The 23,394-nt window shown below is 45.3% G+C and overlaps 1 protein-coding gene across 3 annotated transcripts in view; it reads left to right on the forward strand.

The window, feature by feature from the left end:
- Positions 1–23,394, forward strand: part of LOC306924323 (IgGFc-binding protein-like) — an 83,072-nt gene that overhangs the window by 26,389 nt on the left and 33,289 nt on the right. For 2 of the 3 annotated variants that reach the window (XM_079502812.1, XM_079502814.1), the window contains 11 exons: positions 3,827–4,840; positions 6,696–6,922; positions 8,407–8,513; positions 10,523–10,690; positions 11,452–11,744; positions 12,160–12,288; positions 16,324–16,576; positions 17,266–17,637; positions 18,114–18,316; positions 20,225–20,348; positions 22,164–22,465. In XM_079502812.1, coding sequence (XP_079358938.1) covers positions 3,827–4,840; positions 6,696–6,922; positions 8,407–8,513; positions 10,523–10,690; positions 11,452–11,744; positions 12,160–12,288; positions 16,324–16,576; positions 17,266–17,637; positions 18,114–18,316; positions 20,225–20,348; positions 22,164–22,465 — 3,192 coding nt within the window. The remainder of the gene's footprint in view (positions 1–3,826; positions 4,841–6,695; positions 6,923–8,406; positions 8,514–10,522; positions 10,691–11,451; positions 11,745–12,159; positions 12,289–16,323; positions 16,577–17,265; positions 17,638–18,113; positions 18,317–20,224; positions 20,349–22,163; positions 22,466–23,394) is intronic. The other variant, XM_079502813.1, reaches the window with a different exon arrangement.

Raw genomic sequence — 23,394 nt, forward strand, 5'->3', positions numbered from 1 at the left:
CTAAGTGCTGTGTCTCCCTCTGGGCCTAGGGTTGTTAGCATGCCTACCAGCGACTGTACTTGAAGCGCAAACTTCTCAAAGGCCACCCCATCGCCTCGACAGATGTTGGCTGCCTCCAAGACACTTGCTATTTTCCGTAACACTAATTCGTGGGGCTGTCCAAACTTGTTGTTTAGGTGTCACCCGGGTCTCTGTTGGTGAAGTCGGGTCTATAGGTGGTCTAGAACATTATTAGAACGTTATTTAGTATGGGGATATTAATAAAATCTGGTAATAAATTCCTTACCAAGAATTTTCTTCACCAATGTGTTTGGAAGGGTGTCTACTAACATATCCCACATAGGGGAACTTTTGACAGCTGCTGAAAGTTGGGGTACCATCAACAACCAATATAAGGCAAAATGTTCATTATGCTTATAGCATGTGACATGTCAAACTAGGGGGTTTTCATGATTCTGAATGCATTCCAAGCATTAGCTATGCACGAAAAACACTCATTGGGCTGAAAACGGCCATAGCCGTTATCACAAATGTGATTAGGTCAGCACATTTGGGCAAGTGGATATGGCCGAATTTAGCCCAAGGAGTTTGACCCCTAGTTTGGCCATAGACCCCCTAGTTTGGCCATAGCCACTTGCCCAAATGTGCCCAAATGTGCTTACCTCATCACATCTGTGATGATGGCTAAGGCCGTTTTTAGCCCAAGGAGTGTTTTTCGTGCAAAACTAATGCTTGGAATGGATTCAGAATCATGAAAATCCCCTCGTTTGACATGCCACATGCTACTTAAAGCATAATGAAAATTTGAACATTTAGCCTTATATTGGTTGTTGATGGTACCCAACTTTCAGCAGCTGTCAAAAATTCCCCTAGGGTGGTTCAATAAAAACCAATGTGGGATATGTTAGTAGACACCTTTACAAACAAGAAAATTCTTGGTAAGAAATGTATTCCCAGATTTGACATTCTGATAATATTCCCTGACTAATTGGTAAAATAATAGCAGGTCCGCCATTTTTGAAAATGGCTGCCATTGTCACAGGATAAATCTAAATAGTACTACTGTATTCCTCATCCTTGACAATGTAGTATTAGTCACCAGAATCAAGATCCTAGGTGGTGTAGAACTTGAGTTATTGGGAAATAACAGAAAGTTGGCGGCCATTTTGAAAAATGTCTACCATGGTCACAGGACAAATCTAAATAGTACCAATGTATCCCTCATCCTTGAAAATGTGGGATTAGTTACCAGAATTAAGATCCTAGGTGGTCTAGAACCTAAATCAGTTGAACTTGTCAACTCCGTCAGATGTCCGTCAACTCCGTCAGACGTTGGTCACATGATGTTTTTGTTAATTTCCAAAGAAATAGATGATTCAATGTCAAATATTTTGTGCTTATGTATTGAAACACCAACTGAAATACTACTTAATGATGCTTTTTATTTTTTTTAACATGCTTTTTATGTTATAATATTGAAAGTAAAGGTTGAAAATGAAGGATTTGAGAAATGGGATATTTCATAATAGTGTGATATTGGAATAAAACAATATTAAATTAATTGTATTACTTAACTTGACTACTAAAAGCCATTATAAGATAACTGAGGACTTTATAGTATTGTTGAAATTATCAAATTAAAATAAAAGGGATTTTAGTGTGTCTGACGGAGTTGACATAAATCAGTTATAAAGTGCATAAATGTCCCATTTTAGAAATAAATGTTATGCGAAAAACCTGTTCCTTCTCAAGATTGGTAGTTGAGACCTGTGTCTACAAATACATCCATTTCATTTTAATGGTTCTTAAAATAAAATAAAATCTGATTTGAAAAAGGTTTTGTCCCTTATCTCAAGAATGAGTGATATATATATATATATATGCAATTCTGGTTCTGTCTACGTAACATGCTATACGTCTACATAAAGTGCTATCTAAGTCTACATAAAGTGCTATCTAAGGGGCTAGGGCAAGTCCTATATCGTATATAAAAGTCGCGATACAGTGAACACATATGATTTGCAGTTCTGTACACTAGAGTGCCTGTGTGGTCTTTCTGACCCATTTTGAGAAGTTGACCTTTCCTAAATATTCGATTCAAAATGTCTTTTTTTTTTTTCCATCTGAAACATTTTCTAAATATTTATTTAACCATACTTATATCATCTCTGCCTGTTTGTTTTCGGTCAAACAGACCCCTGTCACCCTTTCTCCCCTACGGGAGAAACCACGTGTTCGCGTGAACTGTACACCTCCAGACCATGGCCAAGTTGTCGATCTTTAAAAGACAATGGTTTCCCAACAAGAGCACGCGCAGCAAGTTTACTCATGGTTCTTACGTGCGATCTTCCACGACATGTCCCTTACACACTTGCCGTTTCTGAAAGGTGCACGTAAGCGCCTCTCTCCAAACAGGCCACGATGTAGCGTAAGCACGCACCTAACTGGTCGGAAACACTGCAAATTAAGTGTGGCGCTGTGCTGTGTAGGCCTACCAGTCAGGCTGGCCTGACCTGTCAATAAAATAATGCTGATAATTAACTAGCTTTAAGCGCTGTTGTATAGACTAATTCAGAAACGGGTCTCATTGTCGCAGCAAGCGTATTTCCTGTAGGCGGCAGACGACATATCTGCGGTGTAAACTTGCAGGTCTTTATACTACATTGAATGGTAGAGTGACTGATGTTAGTCTGCTCAAACGTTACTCTTTTCCCTGCTTTTTACTAACACTAACTTTACAAAGCTGCCCAAAACATCAGGATGAACCTGTGTAGTTTATGGCTGCTCCAACAGTTGTGGCTACATTCAACTTTGGAGAAAAACGGAATGTCAAAATATCCACGGTGGTGGCTGAGACCAGAGCCATAGAGTAATGGTTGAGACGAAGCATCCTGAAAGATACATAACGTCAGTCTTAAGGGGTGGTGACCGAAAGAGTGCTAGACTTCCACGTAGAACAGTGTGTGACCGAGAAAGTGCCATAGTCTTCAGTGCAGCCAGGATAAAGTTGCGTCCTATGGACGCAGAGGATTTTGTTGTAATGCGTCCCATAACTATAAAGTGCGTTTTGGGACGCAAAACGCACCCTATTTACATCACTGCTTAACCAATACCCAATCTTGCAGCCTTGTGTTCATACAACAGAAAGATTGGGTATTGGTTAAGACTGACGTTTAAGCATGTAACGATACACTCAACTCACGATACGATACGTATCACGATATGAGGTTCACGATATGATTTTTCACTATTTTCATTTTTTTCATTTTATTTTTCACATTTTTTTATTTAACTACATTGCAAACATAATTGCCTTCCTTGATGTATTAAAGAGCATCAATTAACGGCCATCACCTGGGCACAGTCGGACACATACAGCTCCCCTCTGCAGGACTCTACTAGTGAAAGTGACTGCATGGAGTCTGTCTCATTTCTCTCCAAAAGCATGTGAATATGATGGAATATGATTACAGCTCACATTTCATATCACACACTAGCCCCCCCTAAAAAAAAAGAATTGAAAATCGATTTATTTTTAATAAATCTTTACATATCGTCGGGATATAATATCGATATCGCGATATATGATATATCGTTACATGCCTACTGACGTTATGTATCTTTCAGGACCTTCCACTGCTTTGTCTCAGCCATGTGGTCTAAATGTTCTGCTACTTTTTTTTTCATTAAGGAAAAACGCACGAAAAAAAGATTGTGATAATATCGTCATATTGCTTGAAAAATATCGTCACATTAAAATAAATAAACTTTGGATTATAATTTTAAAAAATATATATTTTTTTCCATATCTCCCCACCTCTACCAGAACCCATGGGGGAGGACACTGCAGACCCTGGACCCATGGGGGAGGACACAGCAGACCCAGAACCAAAAGCCATGGTTGACACTGCAGAACCAGCCACCGCAGGCCCAGTCCCAGAGCCAATGGGTGCCCCCCTCCTCTCAGTCCCAGACGTTCCAATTGGTGCCCTCCTCCTCTCAGTCTCAGAGCCAATGGGTGCCCTCCTCTCAGTCTCAGAGCCAATTGGTGCCCTCCTCCTCTCAGTCTCAGAGCCAATTGGTGCCCTCCTCCTCTCAGTCTCAGAGCCAATTGGTGCCCTCCTCCTCTCAGTCTCAGAACCAATGGGTGCCCTCCTCTCAGTCTCAGAGCCAATGGGTGCCCTCCTCTCAGTCTCAGAGCCAATGGGTGCCCTCCTCTCAGTCTCAGAGCCAATTGGTACCCTCCTCCTCTCAGTCTCAGAGCCAATGGGTGCCCTCCTCCTCTCAGTCTCAGAGCCAATTGGTGCCCCCCTCCTCTCAGTCTCAGAGCCAATGGGTGCCCTCCTCCTCTCAGTCTCAGAGCCAATTGGTACCCTCCTCCTCTCAGTCTCAGAGCCAATTGGTGCCCTCCTCCTCTCAGTCTCAGAGCCAATTGGTGCCCTCCTCCTCTCAGTCTCAGAACCAATGGGTGCCCTCCTCTCAGTCTCAGAGCCAATTGGTGCCCCCCTCCTCTCAGTCTCAGAGCCAATGGGTGCCCTCCTCTCAGTCTCAGAGCCAATTGGTACCCTCCTCCTCTCAGTCTCAGAGCCAATTGGTGCCCTCCTCCTCTCAGTCTCAGAGCCAATTGGTGCCCTCCTCTCAGTCTCAGAACCAATGGGTGCCCTCCTCTCAGTCTCAGAGCCAATTGGTGCCCCCCTCCTCTCAGTCTCAGAGCCAATGGGTGCCCTCCTCCCAGTCTCAGAGCCAATGGGTGCCCTCCTCCCAGAATCGGAACCAATGGATGCCCTCCCAGACTCAGAGCCAATCGCTGCTCTCCCGGACCCGGAACCAAAATAACAAGGTTATTATAATAGTTTTAGATTTGGTTATTTTTTTATTTTTTTTATTGTTTTTATCCCATGATTTTGCAACCCATTTTTCCACCCAGTGTCAAATATCTAATGTAATCCTGGGCGCTACACTTCCTCTGCCAACCTGGGGGGGCAGCGGACACACCTCATGCTTCCTTCTATGCATGAGGAGTCCAAGCTGCTTCTTTTCACCTGACAGGGGGAGTTTCCCCGGCCGGATGTAGCATGTGGAAGGAACACGTTATTCCGACCAGTTCCTTTCCCCTCATCAGGCGCCCCGGCTGGCCAGGGGGAGGTAGTTTAGAGACCAGGATTACTGCTAGCTGCAATTTCCAACTCTAGATTTTTTTCATAATGGGATGAATCTAGAATTGCAATACCCTCCGTTAAACTCACCAACATTGCAGCTATAGGGCTAGCTTGAATTATCCTCTTTCAATCTGTCGAGCTTTTGTCATAAAAATCCACAGTAGACATGTTATGAGCTACTTTCTGTCAAGAAATTCTGTGCAGGTGATTCTTTTTCGAAGTGTTGGAGTTTGGAAACGCTCGTCGTAAGTCACTGAACGGCCCAGCGTGCCATCCGTTTGGCATTCGCACATAATGCAGGAGGCAGCAGTGCGACCCCTTAACAAAAAACTCGCAACACTTAGAAAAAGAATCGCCTGCAGAGGATGTCTTGACAGAAAGTAGCTCATAACATGTCTACGGTGGATGTTTATGACACAAAAGCCCGGCAGATTGAAAGGATAATTCAAGCTTGCCCTACAGCTGCAATGTTGAGTTTAACGTTGTTTAATACACTCGGATCGCAAACGCAAATTGGATGAGTGGGGGGTATTGCAACTCTAGTGCCCACAGCGTCCCCAGCGGGAATCAAACCCAGGACCTTCTAGCTGTGAGGCGACAGCACTACCGATTGTGCCACCGTGCCGTCGGTTATTTGGTTCTAATAATCTTGGGGTGCAGATCCAGGCTGATAACGGTTATATCGTTTATCCTGATCAACCCATTCAGTAGGGCGGGAATCCCTTTTGGTGTTTTAAGCATGTTATATACTTTAGCTTTAGATTTAACTTTCAGATCTACAAGATCTAGACACACAATCATCGCAGTGGCGTTTCCAAGAATTACATCTTGTGCATTTTGTGCACCCCGTGATATACAAATGCTGAAAAAGGCATGCATTTGCATTCCCGATGGGTGATTGAGGGTCAGACTGTACGCGCAACGGCTAATCCACTGCCCACTAATAGTTCTCAGGTCTGGTGTTTGTCTCCTTTTTTTTTCCCTCAGTCGTTGTTTTTCAAATGGATTTGGCCTGCATGGCCTCGCCTTATGATTTTATGAACACATTGGAGAAGTACAGTACATTTCAAGCACAACTCAAAACTGTTAACTGTGGACGACACCATAAAGCATTACACTTGTTTACAATAGGGCCCACCATGTTCAATTCATGTTAATTAGACGTACAAATATACACCTATAGCAAAAAAAGGAAAGACACAAACATACAGTGAGGGGATACTAGTGTCATACACTAGGGATCAGCTTTTGTTGTGCTGCAACCCTCTTATTTAATACTATTATATTAATTAATATATTATATTAATTATACCTTGTAAAGTATAAGTACATTTGGTATGCTCCTATTTCACACTATACACAAATCGATTTGCCAAAAAAAAATCTACACTCTCAAGTGCGCTGAAGATCAGCTATTTTATATTGGACTCAGGGATGCTGGCTATTCAAGTGGTTAAACAAAAGTGCCATTTTAAGCATAGTGTTGCCACAGTAATCGCTAACATGTCATTTTCATATCGTCCCGTCCCTGTTAAGGACTTCCTCCTGCGTTGGAGAGTGACTGGCGGCGGCGTTTGCTCGGAGCCGTGCGCCGGGTCCGAATCCTGCTTCACATGTAGCCGGACCGCTACCACCACCGCCGCCGCCATGCCCGACTCCTCCCCTGGCGCCACGGCAGACTGCGGCGTCCTGGAGAACGGAGGCGGGCCGTTGGCAGAGTGCCATGCCCGCGTGGGCGCCTGGCCGTTCATCAGCCACTGCAGGTATGCTGTGGATGTTCCTTCTACTGAAACGAGTACATTGCGTAACGTATACGGAAAATGAAACTACATGACGTATTACTGTACATGACGAAAAATAAAACTACATGACATACCGTATACATGACAAAAAAATGTCGGTCGACTCCATTTGTTTCACTGACTAATAGATGACAACTACATGACATAATACTGTACATGACGAAAAATCAAACTACATGACAAACCGTATACATGACCAAAAAATGTCGGTCGACTCCATTTGTTTCACTGACTAATAGATGACAACTACATGACATAATACTGTACATGACGAAAAATCAAACTACATGACAAACCGTATACATGACCAAAAAATGTCGGTCGACTACATTTGATTCACTGACTAATAGATTGAAGCTAAGCTATGATGACTAAAACGCATACGTCCGACACATGGCGGACACAGCTCAAAATGAATCTGACTATTACAATATGTACTCCCATTGACGTTCGATCCGCACCAGAAGTAGAATTGGCCTTCACACCTGCCCAAAACGAAGCGCACTTTCCGACTTCGGATCCGGATTCGTTTTGGTCGCAAAATAAAACATCCTGATGTGAAGTCGACATTAAGACTAAAACATTTTAGATGACCAAAATACGACTAAAACTAAATTAAACTTTAAAGAGTAACAAAGTCCTGACATCACTCAGGGGGCGGGTGTCTCTGTATCGTTTACGACAGTCAGCCACTGTGTCACTCATATTTGATACAGCCTGTTTATGCAAGTCATTCGGCAGCAGTAACATTAGTGTTTTCAGTCAGTTGATTCTTCGTATCTATATGAGTGAAACCGCCGGAATGATTTGTTTATTTTAAAAAAACGGTACTTATAGGCTTATGAGACATCTATGATCCCCCCCCCCCCCCTATGGGGATTACAATACAAAGATAAAAGTACACAAACCCTGGGAAACGGTGCCATTCTGCCGATATTGACGGCGGCCAAATACATATTTTCTTTTCCTTGACAAATAGTTTGAGAACCACTGAAACCCTCACCCTAACCTCCCACGGGGCAGCACACCTAAACCTAACCTTAACCGTCTCCCAACCCTTAACGCACCCCTAACCAACCTTAATCCGGTCGTCTTAACGGGTGCAGTAGTTTAGACAGTTTTTGGTTTAGACTAGTCATTGGTTAGACCAGTCATTAGTCCTACAACTACAACCTCTCAAACCCTCACCCTAACCTCCCACGGGGCAGCACACCTAAACCTAACCTTAACCCATGTCTAAACAATGACTAGTCTAAACTAAGTATGCACCCCGTCTTAACGCAACCCTCACTGGGGTGCATACTTAGTTTAATTTTATAGAATCGGCTCTCATGTCTAAATGGGGTGCAGTATGTAGTTCAGACAAGTCATTGGTTAAAAAGACACACTGACTAAAACTAAATGAAAATGTGCTCATGTCCAAATCGCCTACTGTGCCTATACAGGTGTGTGGCAGATAAAGAAGAAGCGTGCAGGGTGATCTCTGCCTACGCCTCGCTCTGTCAGAGCCTGGGGGTCCCTCTGAAATACTGGAGACGTTCGGCCAGGTGTGGTGAGTACGATTAACTACGCCTCTCTCTGTCAGAGCACGGGGGTCCCTCTAAAATACTGGAGACGCTCAGCCAAGTGTGGTGAGTACCATTAGCTCAGGGGTCTTTTCCAGGCCAAGGACCACAGTAGCTGAGTGAGACGGATGCAGCAGGGACCCCCCTCCATCTACCTGGCCCAGGCAAAAAGGCCTTTGAGGTTCACTGAGGAGATGAACCTTGATTGCATATATTCAATTAGCCCTTCGCTAAATCCCTCCCCAACCCGTCCTTGTCCAATAGGCACATTAGCAGCCAGCGACGTAACTAGATGTTAGTGGGCCCTGACGCAGGCTGGTCAGCAGGTGTGCCCGACACACTCGCCACAGACACTTCTGACTTCCTTCACGTTATTAGCCAACAGCCCTAACCTCCACCAGAGCTGTTGGGGGGGAGGCGGGGCACATGTGTGCGTATGGTATGGTGTTTGTGTGTGGCTGTGTGTTCTGGCCGCAGCCACACACCAGGCTCCGCCAAACTTTGTTCAACTCAACTGTCATTGCGTCTCTGTATGTATTCATCTTATTTTACAGACCAGGTGGCCGTGTGCCCCAAATGCCTATGCGTTAAGACTACGGTCATTAGTATTATTACCATCACCTGGGTGGGTCAGTCGTCTAACTTTCTCGACGTTAAGCCGTGTATAAGTTCAACACCGCCATGCAAAATAACATTGACAGCTATGATGTGGTGAAAGCTTGACCTGCATACGTAGTAACAGTTGCTAGACTATTTGGTAGAGTGGAGTGGAGACAGTTTGGGTTTATCGCTCCTTCCTGTCTAACCCTTTACAGATCAAAACCTTATGTTGACAAAAGGCTAATGACTTGAATTGATCAGGATGTCTCCCTTTGAGGGGGGTGAGCCAAACCCACTCATTATTCATGCATGTATGTATTGTAAAAGTATGTAAGTCAGTAAAATTGAATGTAAGCTTTTGTCAGTCTCCCCATGCCGTTAGGCTGGTGGGAGCCTATGCCATGGCTGTTGCTTCTGTACTGTGTTAATAAATGGTGATCTCCGAGGAAACATCAATCTGCCTTCTTCACTTCTCCATTCTTCATTGTAGCCTGCTGTTTTTCAGAAATCGTTGCTTTAACAGATACAACACAAGATGTCCTTCTCACCCATTGAGATGCACGTTAAATGACAGGATTTCTCCATATAATATAAATGATACGATCATTTCAGTAGCTCAAAAGGTCTTCTAAATCTAGTCAAGGCCTGCACTGGACAAATTTGCATGACCATTTTTTTTCAATGAATAGAAATACGAAGAAATGTTAGAGGGAGAAACTATCCAACTCAATCAACTTAACGCTCGACCGACGGGAGTTTTCATGCAATGTACCGGCTACGGTGATTAGTATTACGACTCATTACGACTCATGTTGAGGGGTCTCCAGTTCAAATATGATTATTTCGGGGGGTCCCCAGTTCAAATATGATTATTTTGGGGCGGTCCCCCAGTTCAATGTGACTAAATTTGACTGAGACTGCCATTGGATTTTTTGGAATTTTCGTTTTTTCATGTCCTATGAAAGCAGCTTCAAATGGACATATTGATTGTTCAGTTTGACCCACCAGTTTTGGAGATATGGCTTACAGAGTAATGTCTTGCAGAAAACAACAAGTTGAGAAAACAGGCTTGAAAGGTTCACTTTTGTGGTCTCTAACATTTCACCTAGCTACATGTTTGGGCATTTATTTCATATTGACATGCCGATTTCAGCTCCGACACTTATTTCAGACATGTGAAGAGTCTGCCTGTGCTATTAACTCATTTTGAAAAAAGTTTTTCTCCTCTGGTGAAAAGCTGTAATGTGCGCGATGGCAGTCTCTCAGTCAAATCTGGTCACATATGATTATGTTGAGGGGGTCACGGCCTGAAAAGATTGAGAACCCCTTCTCTAAGTGACATTCTTGATGCTGGCTAATTATTCCAACCATTTTTGTTGTTTTTCCATCCTTCCAGCCATGATGACGTGTCCTCTGAACAGCCACTATGAGACGTGTGGCACAGCCTGCCCTGCCACCTGTGCCACCCCCCATGCCCCCCTGAGCTGCCCGCTGCCCTGCGCAGAGTCCTGCCAGTGCAACGTGGGCTACCTGCTCAGCGCGGGCACCTGTGTGCCTGCTACAGGTGGGCGGAGCACACAAAGTATTATTGTAACCACCTCTTAACCATTTGTTTTTGGCAGCACCTTTAGATTTTAGTTGGTTTTCATTTATTCATATTTTAGCCACCCGGAATGTTTTGGTGCTAGTCTAGTTTTAGTCGACTAAATATCGTGAGATTTTAGTCGACTAAATCTGCAGGTGATTTAGTCACCATCGCTATCTCGCGGTTACAATATGAACGCTTCTGATGACTTGTAATGTTGCGATCGCAAGATTCTTGTACACATTTGGAGTTATCATGGCAAGGTAACTACACAACCCAAACCTCTACCAAACTGCGGTCTTGCACTTTTAAGTGCATTTTGATGATACTTTTGTATTTTTACTCAAGTACATTTTTAATTCCCAAATTCCCCTGGAAACGTTGCAGTATTGCTACTTTTGTTTTAAGATATATTTTTGGGCTTTTTCTGCCTAAAGTTATTGGATAGTGTACAGTTTAGTGACAGGAAATGGGGAGAGAGATGGGGGGGGGGGGGTGACACGCGGCAAAGGTCGTCGGGATCGGGAGTCGAACCCGCGACACGCTGTCAGGCTGACTTAGCAGCCTAGGTGCCCGGGCCACTACACTAGCCGCCCGAGTATTGCTACTTCTACTTAGGTAAAACACCACCGAATAAAACAAATTCCTCTCCTCTCCTCTCCTCCCGTCCCCTTCCATCTCCTCCTCTTTTCCTCCCTCTCCTCCTCCTTTCCTCCCTCTCCTCCTCTTCTCTCCTGCAGAGTGCGGCTGTGTCCACCGGGGGGCCTACCACCTCCCCGCGGAGCCCTTCTGGGTGGGCGTGTCCTGCTCGATGCGCTGCGTCTGCGCGGCCGGCGGTCGCGCGGACTGTACCATCTCCGTGTGTCCCGAGGGCACGCGCTGCGCCGTCCAAGATGGCCGCCGAGCGTGCCACCCGCTGCACCCCACGCCGCACCGGGTCACGTGCACACTGATGGGAGGCCGACGCCTCACCACATATGAGGGGCGGAGCCTAGACGTCCATCTGGGAGGCTGTCGCTACGTCCTGTCCCAGGTTTTCCCAATAATAATAATTAATAATAATAATAATGGATTGCATTTTTAGAGCACTTTTCTATGGTAATTGACCCATAGCTAAGCATACCATGGGTTAGACAAACCTCTGCACCAATAGTTTTCCTACCGTATATGATAAAACATCGTTTAAAAAAGAAAAAATGCACATATTTTTCCAGTGCATATGGCAGGCCTTGTTGACGGATTTGGAAGAGTTTTGAAAAATGAACCAGTATTTAATGTGTGAGGGTGTGAGAGGGTCGGGGCTTAGCTAAAGGTGAATTGAGTGTTATTAGTTATCTATTTAGTTTTAGTCATTTCTTTAGTTCTTTGTTATCTATTTAGTTTTAGTTGTTGCTTAGTTGTCGTTATTGCTTTAGTTTTAGTCGACTATAACAACCGTCTTGTCTCAGGGCTGCGGTGGTGGCCAGCAGGGGGAGGAGTCTGACAATGACGCAGTGGCGGTCCACATCCAGCGGGGGGCAGTGTTCCTGCAGCTACAAGACCTCAACGTGACCCTGGAGGAGCAGTGCCGAGTCACCGTGAGTTCTTTTATTTAAAGGTCTAAAAAAGGAACACGTTATTGCAACCAGTTCCTTTCCCCTCCATCAGGCGCCTGGCCAGGGGGAGGCATTTTAGAGACCAGGATTACTGCATGTTTTTTTGTGAGAGTACCACTACCTACCCTAGGGGACACGGGGAGAACATGCAAACTCCACACAAAGGCCCTTTTGCCAAACCCGCCTCGGGTATGGGCACTGATGACGTGGAGGAGGAAACACGCCGCCAGCACCCACAGCGCCCTGAGCGGGAATCGAACCCAGGACCTTCTAGCTGTGAGGCGACAGCACTACCAACTGTGCCACCGTGCCCCCTACGCAATTATACCCTTCTGCTGGCAGCTTGTGTAATGCAGTTTAAGCCACACCAGTCTTCTGACGGGTTCAAAAGGTTATCTCTTACCTTATAGAAGACCCGTCTTGCGACGGGTTACGACCCCCGTTTACGGCAGGCCTCTTACGGCACCCGTCTATGACCTGAGCGGCATCCATCCTGAAACTAACGAGAACAAACGGTCGAAAAAACGGTCATCCGATCTCCATAGAGTCCCATGATGGTCTCTGAACTAATCCTCTGATTTGGTGAGATGAGATAAAGTATGCTCTTGATGGCACTAAAAGGCTGGCGAATCGCTCCGGTTAGCATATTATGGTCTCGCATGCTAGTTGGCGACTCGATTGAGCGACGGACAGGATACGCTCCGGTTTCAAAATTACCGAAGGACCTGCGAAATGACTTTTGTAGATTTTGCCTGGCAATCTACAGTAAGGGGCCTTTTTCCACTCCCATGTTGATGGGGGTATTAAAGACTTGAGAAATATCCCTCGAAGATACATGCTGAACTGATGACTTATTTGCGATCAATTGTGCAATTAATCATGCGATGAATTGTGATTAATCATTGGACCGCACTATTAATACATTATTCTGCCACCGTCAGTGTTTTTCAGCGTTTTTACCTTATTTTGTTGCTACGTGATCTGGATGTAAAACAAGGGCTGTCTGGAGTGGCGGGTGATCATTCTCTTGTAAAAGCGATCATCGATTCTTTAGTTATGGGTGGTTGACCGAAAACGCAATGTGGGAAAAGAGATAAATCTGTCTACCGAGCAATCTTCATTCCTACTCTCACCTATGGTCATAAGTGTGGGTCATGACCAGTGTTGGGCATAACGGCGTTTAAACAAACGGCGTTACCTAACGTCGTTATTTTTTCCAGTAACGGGTAATCTAATTAATTACAATTTCCATCGTTACAACGCAGTTACCGTTACTGACAATGAAATGTGCTCCGTTACTATGTCAAGCGTCTTTCTGTTACCACGGGCTGGCTGACTGTGTGTGTGTGTGTGTGTGTGTGTGTGTGTGTGACTGTGTGTGTGTGTGTGTGTGCGTGCGCTACTACAGGCTGGGGCTGCTGCTCCTCTTGCTGCAAACATGACACGGTTAGAAAAAAGAGAGCGGTCGTCGGTCCATGCGTGACTAATTATTTGAAATAAAACCTTTTTTCTGTCCACACACAGTCCTATATGACAGTCACATGACATAGCCTACCTTTTCACTTCACTCGAGTGACTAGTCGTTTTGTTTGTGAGCGGATCTGCACGAAACTAGCCTACATGTGTTTGTTTTTGTTTGGTTCCATTGTGTGTATAATTCGACTGCGTTGCGCGGTGGTGCGGCCGATCTACAAACTCACAACGCGTCGCACTGCGACGCGTTGTGAGTTTGTAGATCTGCTCTAATTCTGCAGCGCAAGCGTGCACGGCAGATGCAGAGTTTGTTTTTGTTTCGTTCCATTGTGTGTATAATTCGACTGCGTTGAGCGGTGGTGCGGCCGATCTACAAACTCACAACGCGTCGCGCTGCGACGCATTGTGAGCTTGTAGATCTGCTCTAATTCTGCACGGCAGATGGGGGAACAGGGGGCCCCACGACGGGACGGTCGGGCGTCGCTTAACGGGAGGATGAAGTGACGCCAGTTTGGAGGAGGAGGCGACGCGTGGCCGTCGGAGGCTCCCCTCGGGGGCTGCCCGGCCCCAAACCGACCGTAGCTTATCAACTTCAACGGAACGACATGTTTTCAGAGAACTCTCGGGGCCTCTAGCCGTCGTGCGTAGCGCTAATAACCGCCCCTGCCTATTTTATCTCCGACTCTGAAATGGAAAGTGTTTATTTTTTCTTCCAAAAAAAACAAAACGCTGCCTAGCGCGAGGCCCTGTGTGGCGGCACCATTCGCACCCTAAATGCGGCCCTGAATACCAGTTGTCTTGTCTGAAGTTTAAGACAGTTTTTCTTTAATTTACACTAAAAGCACTGTAGTGTAGTCCAGTGTTTTTCTTTATAGTTGACAAATGTATGTGAACATGTTGCTCTGTAAAGTTTTAAACCAAATTAAGGAAGCATTCTGACTAGCACAACTGTCACTGAATGGAAAATAGGTTACTTACTTTTATTTCAACATATTGAGACTTAAAAACTGGACTTGCAATACATATATTGAAGTTGAAGTTTATTTCTCCCTCAAATGGCAAAGGTTATTATGTGTAAGTTGTAAGTAGGCCTACCTGTCTATGCTGTTCTACTCTATGCACCTGGCTTGTGAAACCTGCTCCCAAAAACAATCCAAATTCTTTGACATATTACAACTTTTTTACGCAAATAGTTACTTTTCCTAGTAACTAGTTACTTTTACAATAGAGTAATTCAGTTACTAACTCAGTTACTTTTTTGGAGAAGTAACTAGTAACTATAACTAATTACTTTTTTAAAGTAACGCGCCCAACACTGGTCATGACCCAAAGAATAAGGTCGCAGATACAAGTGGCAAAAATGTGTTTTCTCAGACGGGTGGTTGGCATCTCCCTTAGAGATGGGGTGAGAAGAGAGACTCTGAGTGGAGTCGTGGTTTCTTCGCCTGGAAAGGAGCCAGCTCTGGTGGTTCGGGCATCTGGGTTAGGATGCCTCTCGAGTGTCTCCCTAGGGAGGTCCTCGATGCACGTCCCACTGGGAGGAGACCCCGGGGCAGACAGAGGATCAGATGGAGGGATTTTATCTCCCAACATTAGTCACTTGAACAAAGTGACTAATGTTGCTCTGGAGAGGGAAGTCTGGAGCTCTCTGGTGGAGCCGTTGCCCCCGCGACCTGACTACGGATAAGTGGTTGAAGATGGATGGATGATAATGAAAACACGAGCAAGATACATATGCATACATGTATACATAGACAGCTTGCTCACCCTCTCCCACCCACCAACCACCACATCATCAGCTGAAACTGAGTTTTTCTGATCACTTTTGATGATTATCTTTGCCCATGAAGCTCTCAGAAGGTTCCCCTTCCATGACTTTGCCTAAATATTCGATTCAAATCTCGTCTGCCTATTTTCGGTCAAAATGACCCGTGCCACCCTTCCTCCCCCCACGGGAGTGGGCTTCACACCTCCAGACAGCCCATTGTTCAATGTAAAAGACAATGGCTCTATCCCGCTGGAGGGGGGGGAGGTGTCGGAGCGTCTGGAGACGGTAGCCAATAACATCACAGGAAAAAAGGTATTATTTTTTTACCTGAATTCAGCTTGTGGTAGGTGGCCTTACTTCAGCCATGCGAGTGTTGAGCAACAGAGTGAATGAAGTGCAAACACATCGGTGAATTGATCTGACCCAGCGCCATTAGCGTAGATCTACACCAATTAGTCTTTTATCGTGCTTATGATCGATCGAGTCGTAATGGCTACTTACATAATTTACATTAGCATTGGGTTGCTACTAGGTGATGTTGTCAACAGCAATGGATGGCCCATAGCCAACGATGTAATCGTCGCGGTCAGCCTTTCTCATCACCGAGCGGTAGATTCGGATGTGGATCCAACACCAAGTAACAATTTAACATCCGGTCGCGGGTTTTGGCTCTTCACAATAAGGGTTGAAAGGTGGAAAATCCTGGTGGTATATGGGTGAATGAATGAATCCCGACGGCGAAACGGTTATATATTTTATTTATTTTTTGTCCATAGATCAACAACTCAACATTGAAGTTCCCGGTCCGTCTGGAGAGGGTGTCTGTGTACGGGTCGTGCTTGGTGACCCGAGTGGTGCTGGCCAGCGGCGTGCTCATCACCTACGGCGGTCCTGAACTGCTGCGCGTCACTCTGCCCTCCCCGCAGCGCCGGACACAGTGCGGGCTGTGTGCCCACCGCCTGCCTGGTGCCGCCAACCTCACACAGGGCACCACACACGCCACCTCCAATGACAAGGACCTCTACCAGGGTTAGTGTTGTTCTGAAGTGTGTTCATATTTGAATCCCAGTGTTGATTTCGGCAACTAATACTATGACAAAAAATGTTCGACTACCTTTTTTCACTGACGAAAACTAAATGGAAACCAAATGAAAACTAAGCTATGATGACTAAGACTAAATATATTGACAATTCGTCAACAAATAAAAACTAGACTAAAATGTTTGGAAGGGACTATTGGACAAGAGATCCAGTATAAGTAAAAGACACACTTGGTTGCATGCTGAAAATAGCCGATCTACAAGCTCACAGCAAGTTGTGGCACGACGCGCTGTGAGCTTGTTGATCTGCTATTTGCAAGTGTAAAATCAGTCATTACGACAGCATCAAGGCCCGCCAAAATACACTTTAGTCGACTAAAATCATATGACATTGAGTCGACTAACACTAGACTAAAACTAAAACATTCCAGGTGACTAAACTAAAATCAAAATTTGCTGTCAAAAACAACACTGTTAAATCCATGTTCTGTCTGTCGGTCTGTCTCGAACAAATCTTCAGATGGTGGTCGGCGGCCAATTTCGTATAATGTTTGGAAACCACTTAAGAAACATTAGGTTTTTCAGAAAACTTGTGATTTTAATTTCTAGAATCTGGTCCTCATGTTTTAAATCAAATGTTTTCTCAATCCTAATTTTCTTTTCTGTCCTCATATGCAGCTGGGGTTGAGGATAATCTGGAGGACGTCTCCAGCTGGTCCGTGTCGGGATCCAACTGCTCGTCCCGAGTGAAAAGGAACTGTCCCGACGGAGGCTCCGGATGCTCCAACCGGGGCTGCAACGCCACCCGAGTCGCCCGCTTCCGATCCGCCGAGCTCTGTGGCGCTCTCTCGCGTCCGACGGGGCCGTTCGCCGATTGCCACGGCGTCGTCGACCCGCGCCCGTTCCTGGAGGACTGCGTGAAGCACCTGTGCCGCCAGGACGCCACCGCGCCGAAGGAGGCGGAACTTATCTGCGGAGCGCTGAGGGCGTACGCCTTCGTCTGCCAGGAGGAGGCGGCAGAGCTGCGGCCCTGGAGAGGAGACGCGTGTTGTGAGTCTGGGCTTTCTGTTTCCTGCTTAGGTAGAATGTAGAATGCCCAGGTAGAATGTTTTTAAACGGAGGTTTAAACTGAGGTTTGGGTTTTGATAAATTGATTGATTATTGAATTATAGGTATAGATTATTATTATTATTAGGGCTGGGATTAAGTGATTCATTTTGATTTAATTAGGCTACAGAAACAATAACAAAAATTGATATGCGATTAAATTGAGATTAATTTTGATTAATCAATTACAATGCCTCAAATTAATTCGATTATTTTCTAGAGTCCCAGCCTCTATTGCCATTCCGAGGCACTGCCATTCCGACTCGCTCAATATAACCCTAACCTTAATTTTATAAATGAAATGAAAGTATACATTTGAACTTTGGCCCACAAGTGTAATAATAGAAATGCACGCCATGCAAGCACCAAAGATCAGAAGTGCATGAAGTTATTGACGATCCATTGTTTCTCGGCCGCAGCCATTTCATGCCCAGCCAACTCCCACTACAGCGTGTGTGCCAGCTCCTGCCCAGAGTCCTGTGCCAGCGTGGGCACAGCGGGCACTGTGTGCCCGTGGCCGTGCGTGGAGGGCTGCCAGTGCGACCCCGGATTCGTGCAGAGCAGCGGCGGCTGTGTCAAACCGCACGACTGTGGCTGTATGTGTAAAGGACGCTACTATGAGGTAAATGTCTAACCCATTTAGACCTGAGACCTTCTACAAAATGTCTTCTAAATCTGAAACTTTCTGAAATATGTGTCTGTGCTTCTCAAACTATTTCATGTCAAGGACCCCAAAAATTATAATGTAAATGGCCGCCGACCCCATCTGAAAATATGTTGTTCCAGGGACCCCCCCGGAAGCAAAGATGCCGTGCTACGCTTATAAAAAATATCAAATAGGCCTATACAGTATATTTTTAATGTAGGCTAGTAGTATTAGCAAGCACAACTCAGTAAGAAATGCTAATAGTGGGCAACAGTGGATTTAACATAGCTTAATATACCAACCAAAAGTTGTTTGCAGTTGCAATTATTGTACTTAGTCAAAATATCGGCGTGTGTTATTACACAATGTGTGTTTCCAATTGAATCGGGTCTGCTTGTCACGCTAAAACATGTTCCCCTAAATATTTCTGTCGGAGGCAGCGCCGTTTAGTTGAGAGAGTTGCGACATCTCCGTTCACTGCTTATTCGTGGGGCTGCATGCGTCACTGATCACTCCATTGTCGTCACACTGTCTCTAAACGGCTCTAGTCAGGAGGCTGCGCTCCGATCCCCGGTCAGAGCAACATGGTGGCGCACAGCGCTCTGTGTTGACAGTGTTGTTACAGACTAGTGGTTCTACAACGATTCCTACGTGGATTCTATTTTGTATAACATAGCATGAGGTCGGATGCGGGCATGCAAAATTATCGTGTCCGTAGATTATTGTTTTACCACGTGGATTATTATTACTGTGTATGCTGAGTACAGTAGTGCATCCTGTGGACGCAGAGGTTGTTGGTGTGTTGCGGCCCAAAGCTATAAAGTGTGTTTTGGGACGCAAAACGCACCCTATTTACATCACTGTTATTGAGTTTATGTATTTGTACTACAATTGTAGGCTACAAGACATTTGTGACTAAATTTGACTGAGGGACTGCCATTCGTTTTTCATGTCCTATGAAAGCAGGGAATAATATCTTCAAATAGAGCTATTGGTTGTTCAGTTTGACAGTTTTGGAGATATGGCTTATAGAGTAATGTCTTGCAGATAAACAGCGAGTTGAGAAAACAGGCTTGAAAGGTTCACTGCTGTGGTCTCTAACATTACATCTAGCTACATGTTTAAGCATTCATTTCATATTTACATGTCAATTTCAGCTCTGACACTTATTCCAGACATGCTCTAGTATGTGAAGAGTCTGCCTGTGCTATTAACTCATTTTTGAAAAAAATAAAAGTTTTTTTTCTCCTCTGGTGAAAAGCTGGAGTTTGCGCGATGGCAGTCTCTCAGTCAAATCTGGTCACATTTGGTATGAGAGTTTGAAAAAAAAGACCTAAGATATAATTTTTTTCCCTGAAATATCCAAAATATTTAAACACATTTCATGTGCGCTTAATTAAACTAAGGCATCACTTACAGTAACACTAGCTCTAATAATGCAACACGAGTCGTAGTGCAGGTGCAGTCATTAATGTCCTTGTTAAGCTGTGTCGCTAACCTGGCTGAAATGTCCTCGTTAAGCGATTGTCACTCACCTGGCTGCAATGTCCTCGTTAAATGCATGTCACTCACCTGGCTGCAATGTCCTCGTTAAGCGCCGGTCACTCACCTGCCTACAAGGTGGGACTAATCCTCAAATCCAAGGACTTTCCGTTCTTCCCCGGGTCGGGTCTACAAATGCTACGAATGAGTCACTAAGTACATTTTCTCAAGTGCTGCACTGGAATACAGTTCTGCAGTGCTTTTTGTTCCCTCCTTTCTACAGAAATGAGATGCCATAAGGTTATGTGTGTAATGTTTCCCTACATAAATGAGATATCACAAGGTTATGTGTAGAATTGTTCCCTACATACTTTAGATACCGTTGTGTATTGTTCCCTACAGGAAGGAGAGACCATGGACGGGTGCTCTGTTCCCTGCAACAACACTGACGCTGCTACCTGGCTGTGCTGTGAGGCCGCCCCCTGCCCTGAGGGGATGAACTGCACCTCCATGTCCTCGGTGAAAGGTAAAGCAAAGAATGTCACACATTCACAAAGGTAGTAATGTTCACTTCCAGACTTAAATGAATTAACTTATTTTTGTAATCTTTATCACACCAAATCCGAACATGCACATGCAGTCACGCACGCACACACGCGCCTGAGGGGTGGGGGGGGGGGGATGTAGTAGAGGATTATTACTGTGCATGAGGAGGGGGCACACACCACTATATTGTATACTAAAACGATATGTACATGACAACTTAAGCTCAGACCACACCAATGGGTCGCCATGCAACTCCTTGCAACCAAACGGTTGCGAGTAGATGTAGACGTTGCAAGCAACCATTTAACTGAATCACTCGGGTCGACTTGCGTTGGCATGCGGCGACGTGCAACAGGACAGTGTAATGTGTCTGCCAGCCGGACACATTATCGAGGGGACACAGGACTGGTTATGGGGACGGACAGGAAGTGAAGGCTGTCAGATTGACTGTTATTGTGGGCAGCGGTGAAGCTCCCGGTTGGCGCGCAAGCCATGAATACACTGACTTATAAATAAATGATACGTTGGGAATACAGCACACCTGAAGACTGTCTGCTTGTTGTGCGAGTGTACGGCACATTACAATATCACACCACTGGGACGAAAGCTGAAACAAGTTTGTTGCGTCTCGACCCATTGGTGTGTTTTGGGCTTTAAACTGAGGGGGCAGAATTTGCAACCGACTTTGCAACTTTGAAACCCAAGTGCCTTATCAAGGCACTTTACATAATGTTGGATAGAGCATTACATTCACCCATTCACACACGCATTCATTCATACACCTTCATAACATAATTTGCATTACATTCACCCACCCGTTCTCACGGACACACGCGCACAAACACATTCACACAGTAATATTGAACCAGTTCAGTGTTTCCACTGAACATGAATTGGTTCGGAAGCCTAAAAGTTGGTTCGAAACTGGAACCAACAAATGGCCGCCGTTTCCATGACCACCACCACCAAGGTTCCAAGAATCTAGAAGGGAACCAGTTCCAGGGGATGCCCCAAGCCCCCAGTAAGGCTATCCAACGTTGAAGATGCCACTACCTACTGGCGAAATGTGGAATTGCAGCACTTAATGGAAGTGGACGGACGTTCATGACGTCACGTGAAAAGCCCGGACCTCAAAATTGAGGTCCGGGGCTGGGCTAGGCTAAACTTCCGCTCGCTCGAGCCATTGAGTTATCATTATACTTCCGGAAGTCTTCCGGGTGCTTCAAAACGCCACTGAGGAACTTCCACTGAAATGAATAGCGGGGGGGCGGGGCTAACTCTCCAGTTAGGTCTCTATCCTTTATATACTCTATAGGATGCACACGCAGATTCAGTGGCGGGCCTGCAGGGCCTTCAGTCAGGTCCTACCCAAATTAATCCACCTTATTACCATCATTATGATGCCATGGCTCTAGACACTATACATTTAGACAAAGTATAGAGGGTATGCGCATGCATAAAGTGAATGGCATTGTGGCAAATCGAGTGGCAAAGTGAGTGACAAAGTGAATGTAATGTTGTTTAGTCATTTAATGGAATCAAATAGGACTTTTCTGTTTTGATGTATGAGCTGTCAAGGCCAGAAAGTAGTGTTTTGCCAGTAGACATTCCCGCATAACTTCCGGGTATGATGATGATGTCACGCGCATACCCTTTATGTGTAATTACACATAAAACCACCAGGAAAGTGTTTATTGTGTTCTAAACATCGTGGTGAAGTGGCCAACAAAGTGGTGAAGTGGCCCTTTAACTTTTACTATTGTAATTTAAAGACGGGAGGACTTTGCTTTCTCAGGTGAAAGAACGCAATCTCTCCGTCCTCCATCCCCGGCAACCAATCAGGAGGCCCGGCCCTTGTGCACGCTCGGCGGCAACGCGAGCCACGTGAGCGCGTTTGACGGGCGCGAGCACCGCCTGCGGGGGCGTTGTCGCTACAGGCTGCTGGGCGCATGTGGCGGCGGCGGGCCGCGGCAGGGAGGTCCGCCCTTCCCCGTGGAGGTCGACGCCCAGGCCGACGCCCAGTCTGTGCTGAGTGTGTGGGTCAAGCTGAACGGGTCTCTGCTGGAGATGACCAGCAACAACACGTACACCGTACAGGTACGCACATGCAGAACACGCACACCACACACACACACACAGAGCGCACGCAGTTGGCATGCTACCCTATAGAGCGTCGCAGTCCCGTCCCCTACGAGGACCCAGGAAATAATTTCCTGTTCATTTTCCTCATAGACATTTCAAAAAGTATTTATTTAAAGGGGAATACCACTCCTTTTCAACATTTTACTATGTCATTAATATACCTTAGAGCTGTTGTGTGGAAATAATAAAAATGTCCCCCCCATTCTGTGTTTCCTAGAACTGGAGGTCTGAAAAAAATCATTAACATGGTGAATCGCATCTTGATGACATCAACATGTGCATTTCTTTTGTCGCCGTGGCAGATTTGTCTGTTTTCCAGGCTAGCTCTTGTCGCGGCTTATAGTGCATGTTCTGGTTCCATACATCAGGCGTTCTCAAACCTTCTTTTGGCCCAGGTATCCCTTCGAGGGGAGAATTTCTTTGAGGGGCACTAGTCCCTCCTATGTGCAGCTTTTTGTGTGCGTGTAAACACAAACATTAAATGCCATTGATAATGACTGAATGTTTGTAAACACAAACATTAAAAGACGATTGGTCAGAATGCGATGTATGATAAGAGCGCCCCTCACTTCACACAAGTGATTTTTGTTCCCAAATAACGCTACCATATTTTCACAAGTTTAATTTAAGGTGCCATCTTAAAATGGAGGTCTCACGCGTTAAGCCATTCTGGGTGGGAACCCCTTTTGGTGTTTCAAGCTTTGTTATACTTTAGCTATTGAAAAATAGCAGATCTACAAGCTCATAGCGCTGCACAGAGTGCCGCACTATGAGCTTGTAGATCTGCTATTTTTTTTAAATCGTGATAATGTGCTGCAAACCTTTGAATATATTCTTTCAGAGCGAATGTTTATAACTCAAACCTTTGCTTCTGGGGGGGGGGG

The sequence above is a fragment of the Electrona antarctica genome (genome assembly GCF_951216825.1).
Source record: "Electrona antarctica genome assembly, chromosome: 6".
Taxonomy (NCBI): domain Eukaryota; kingdom Metazoa; phylum Chordata; class Actinopteri; order Myctophiformes; family Myctophidae; genus Electrona; species Electrona antarctica.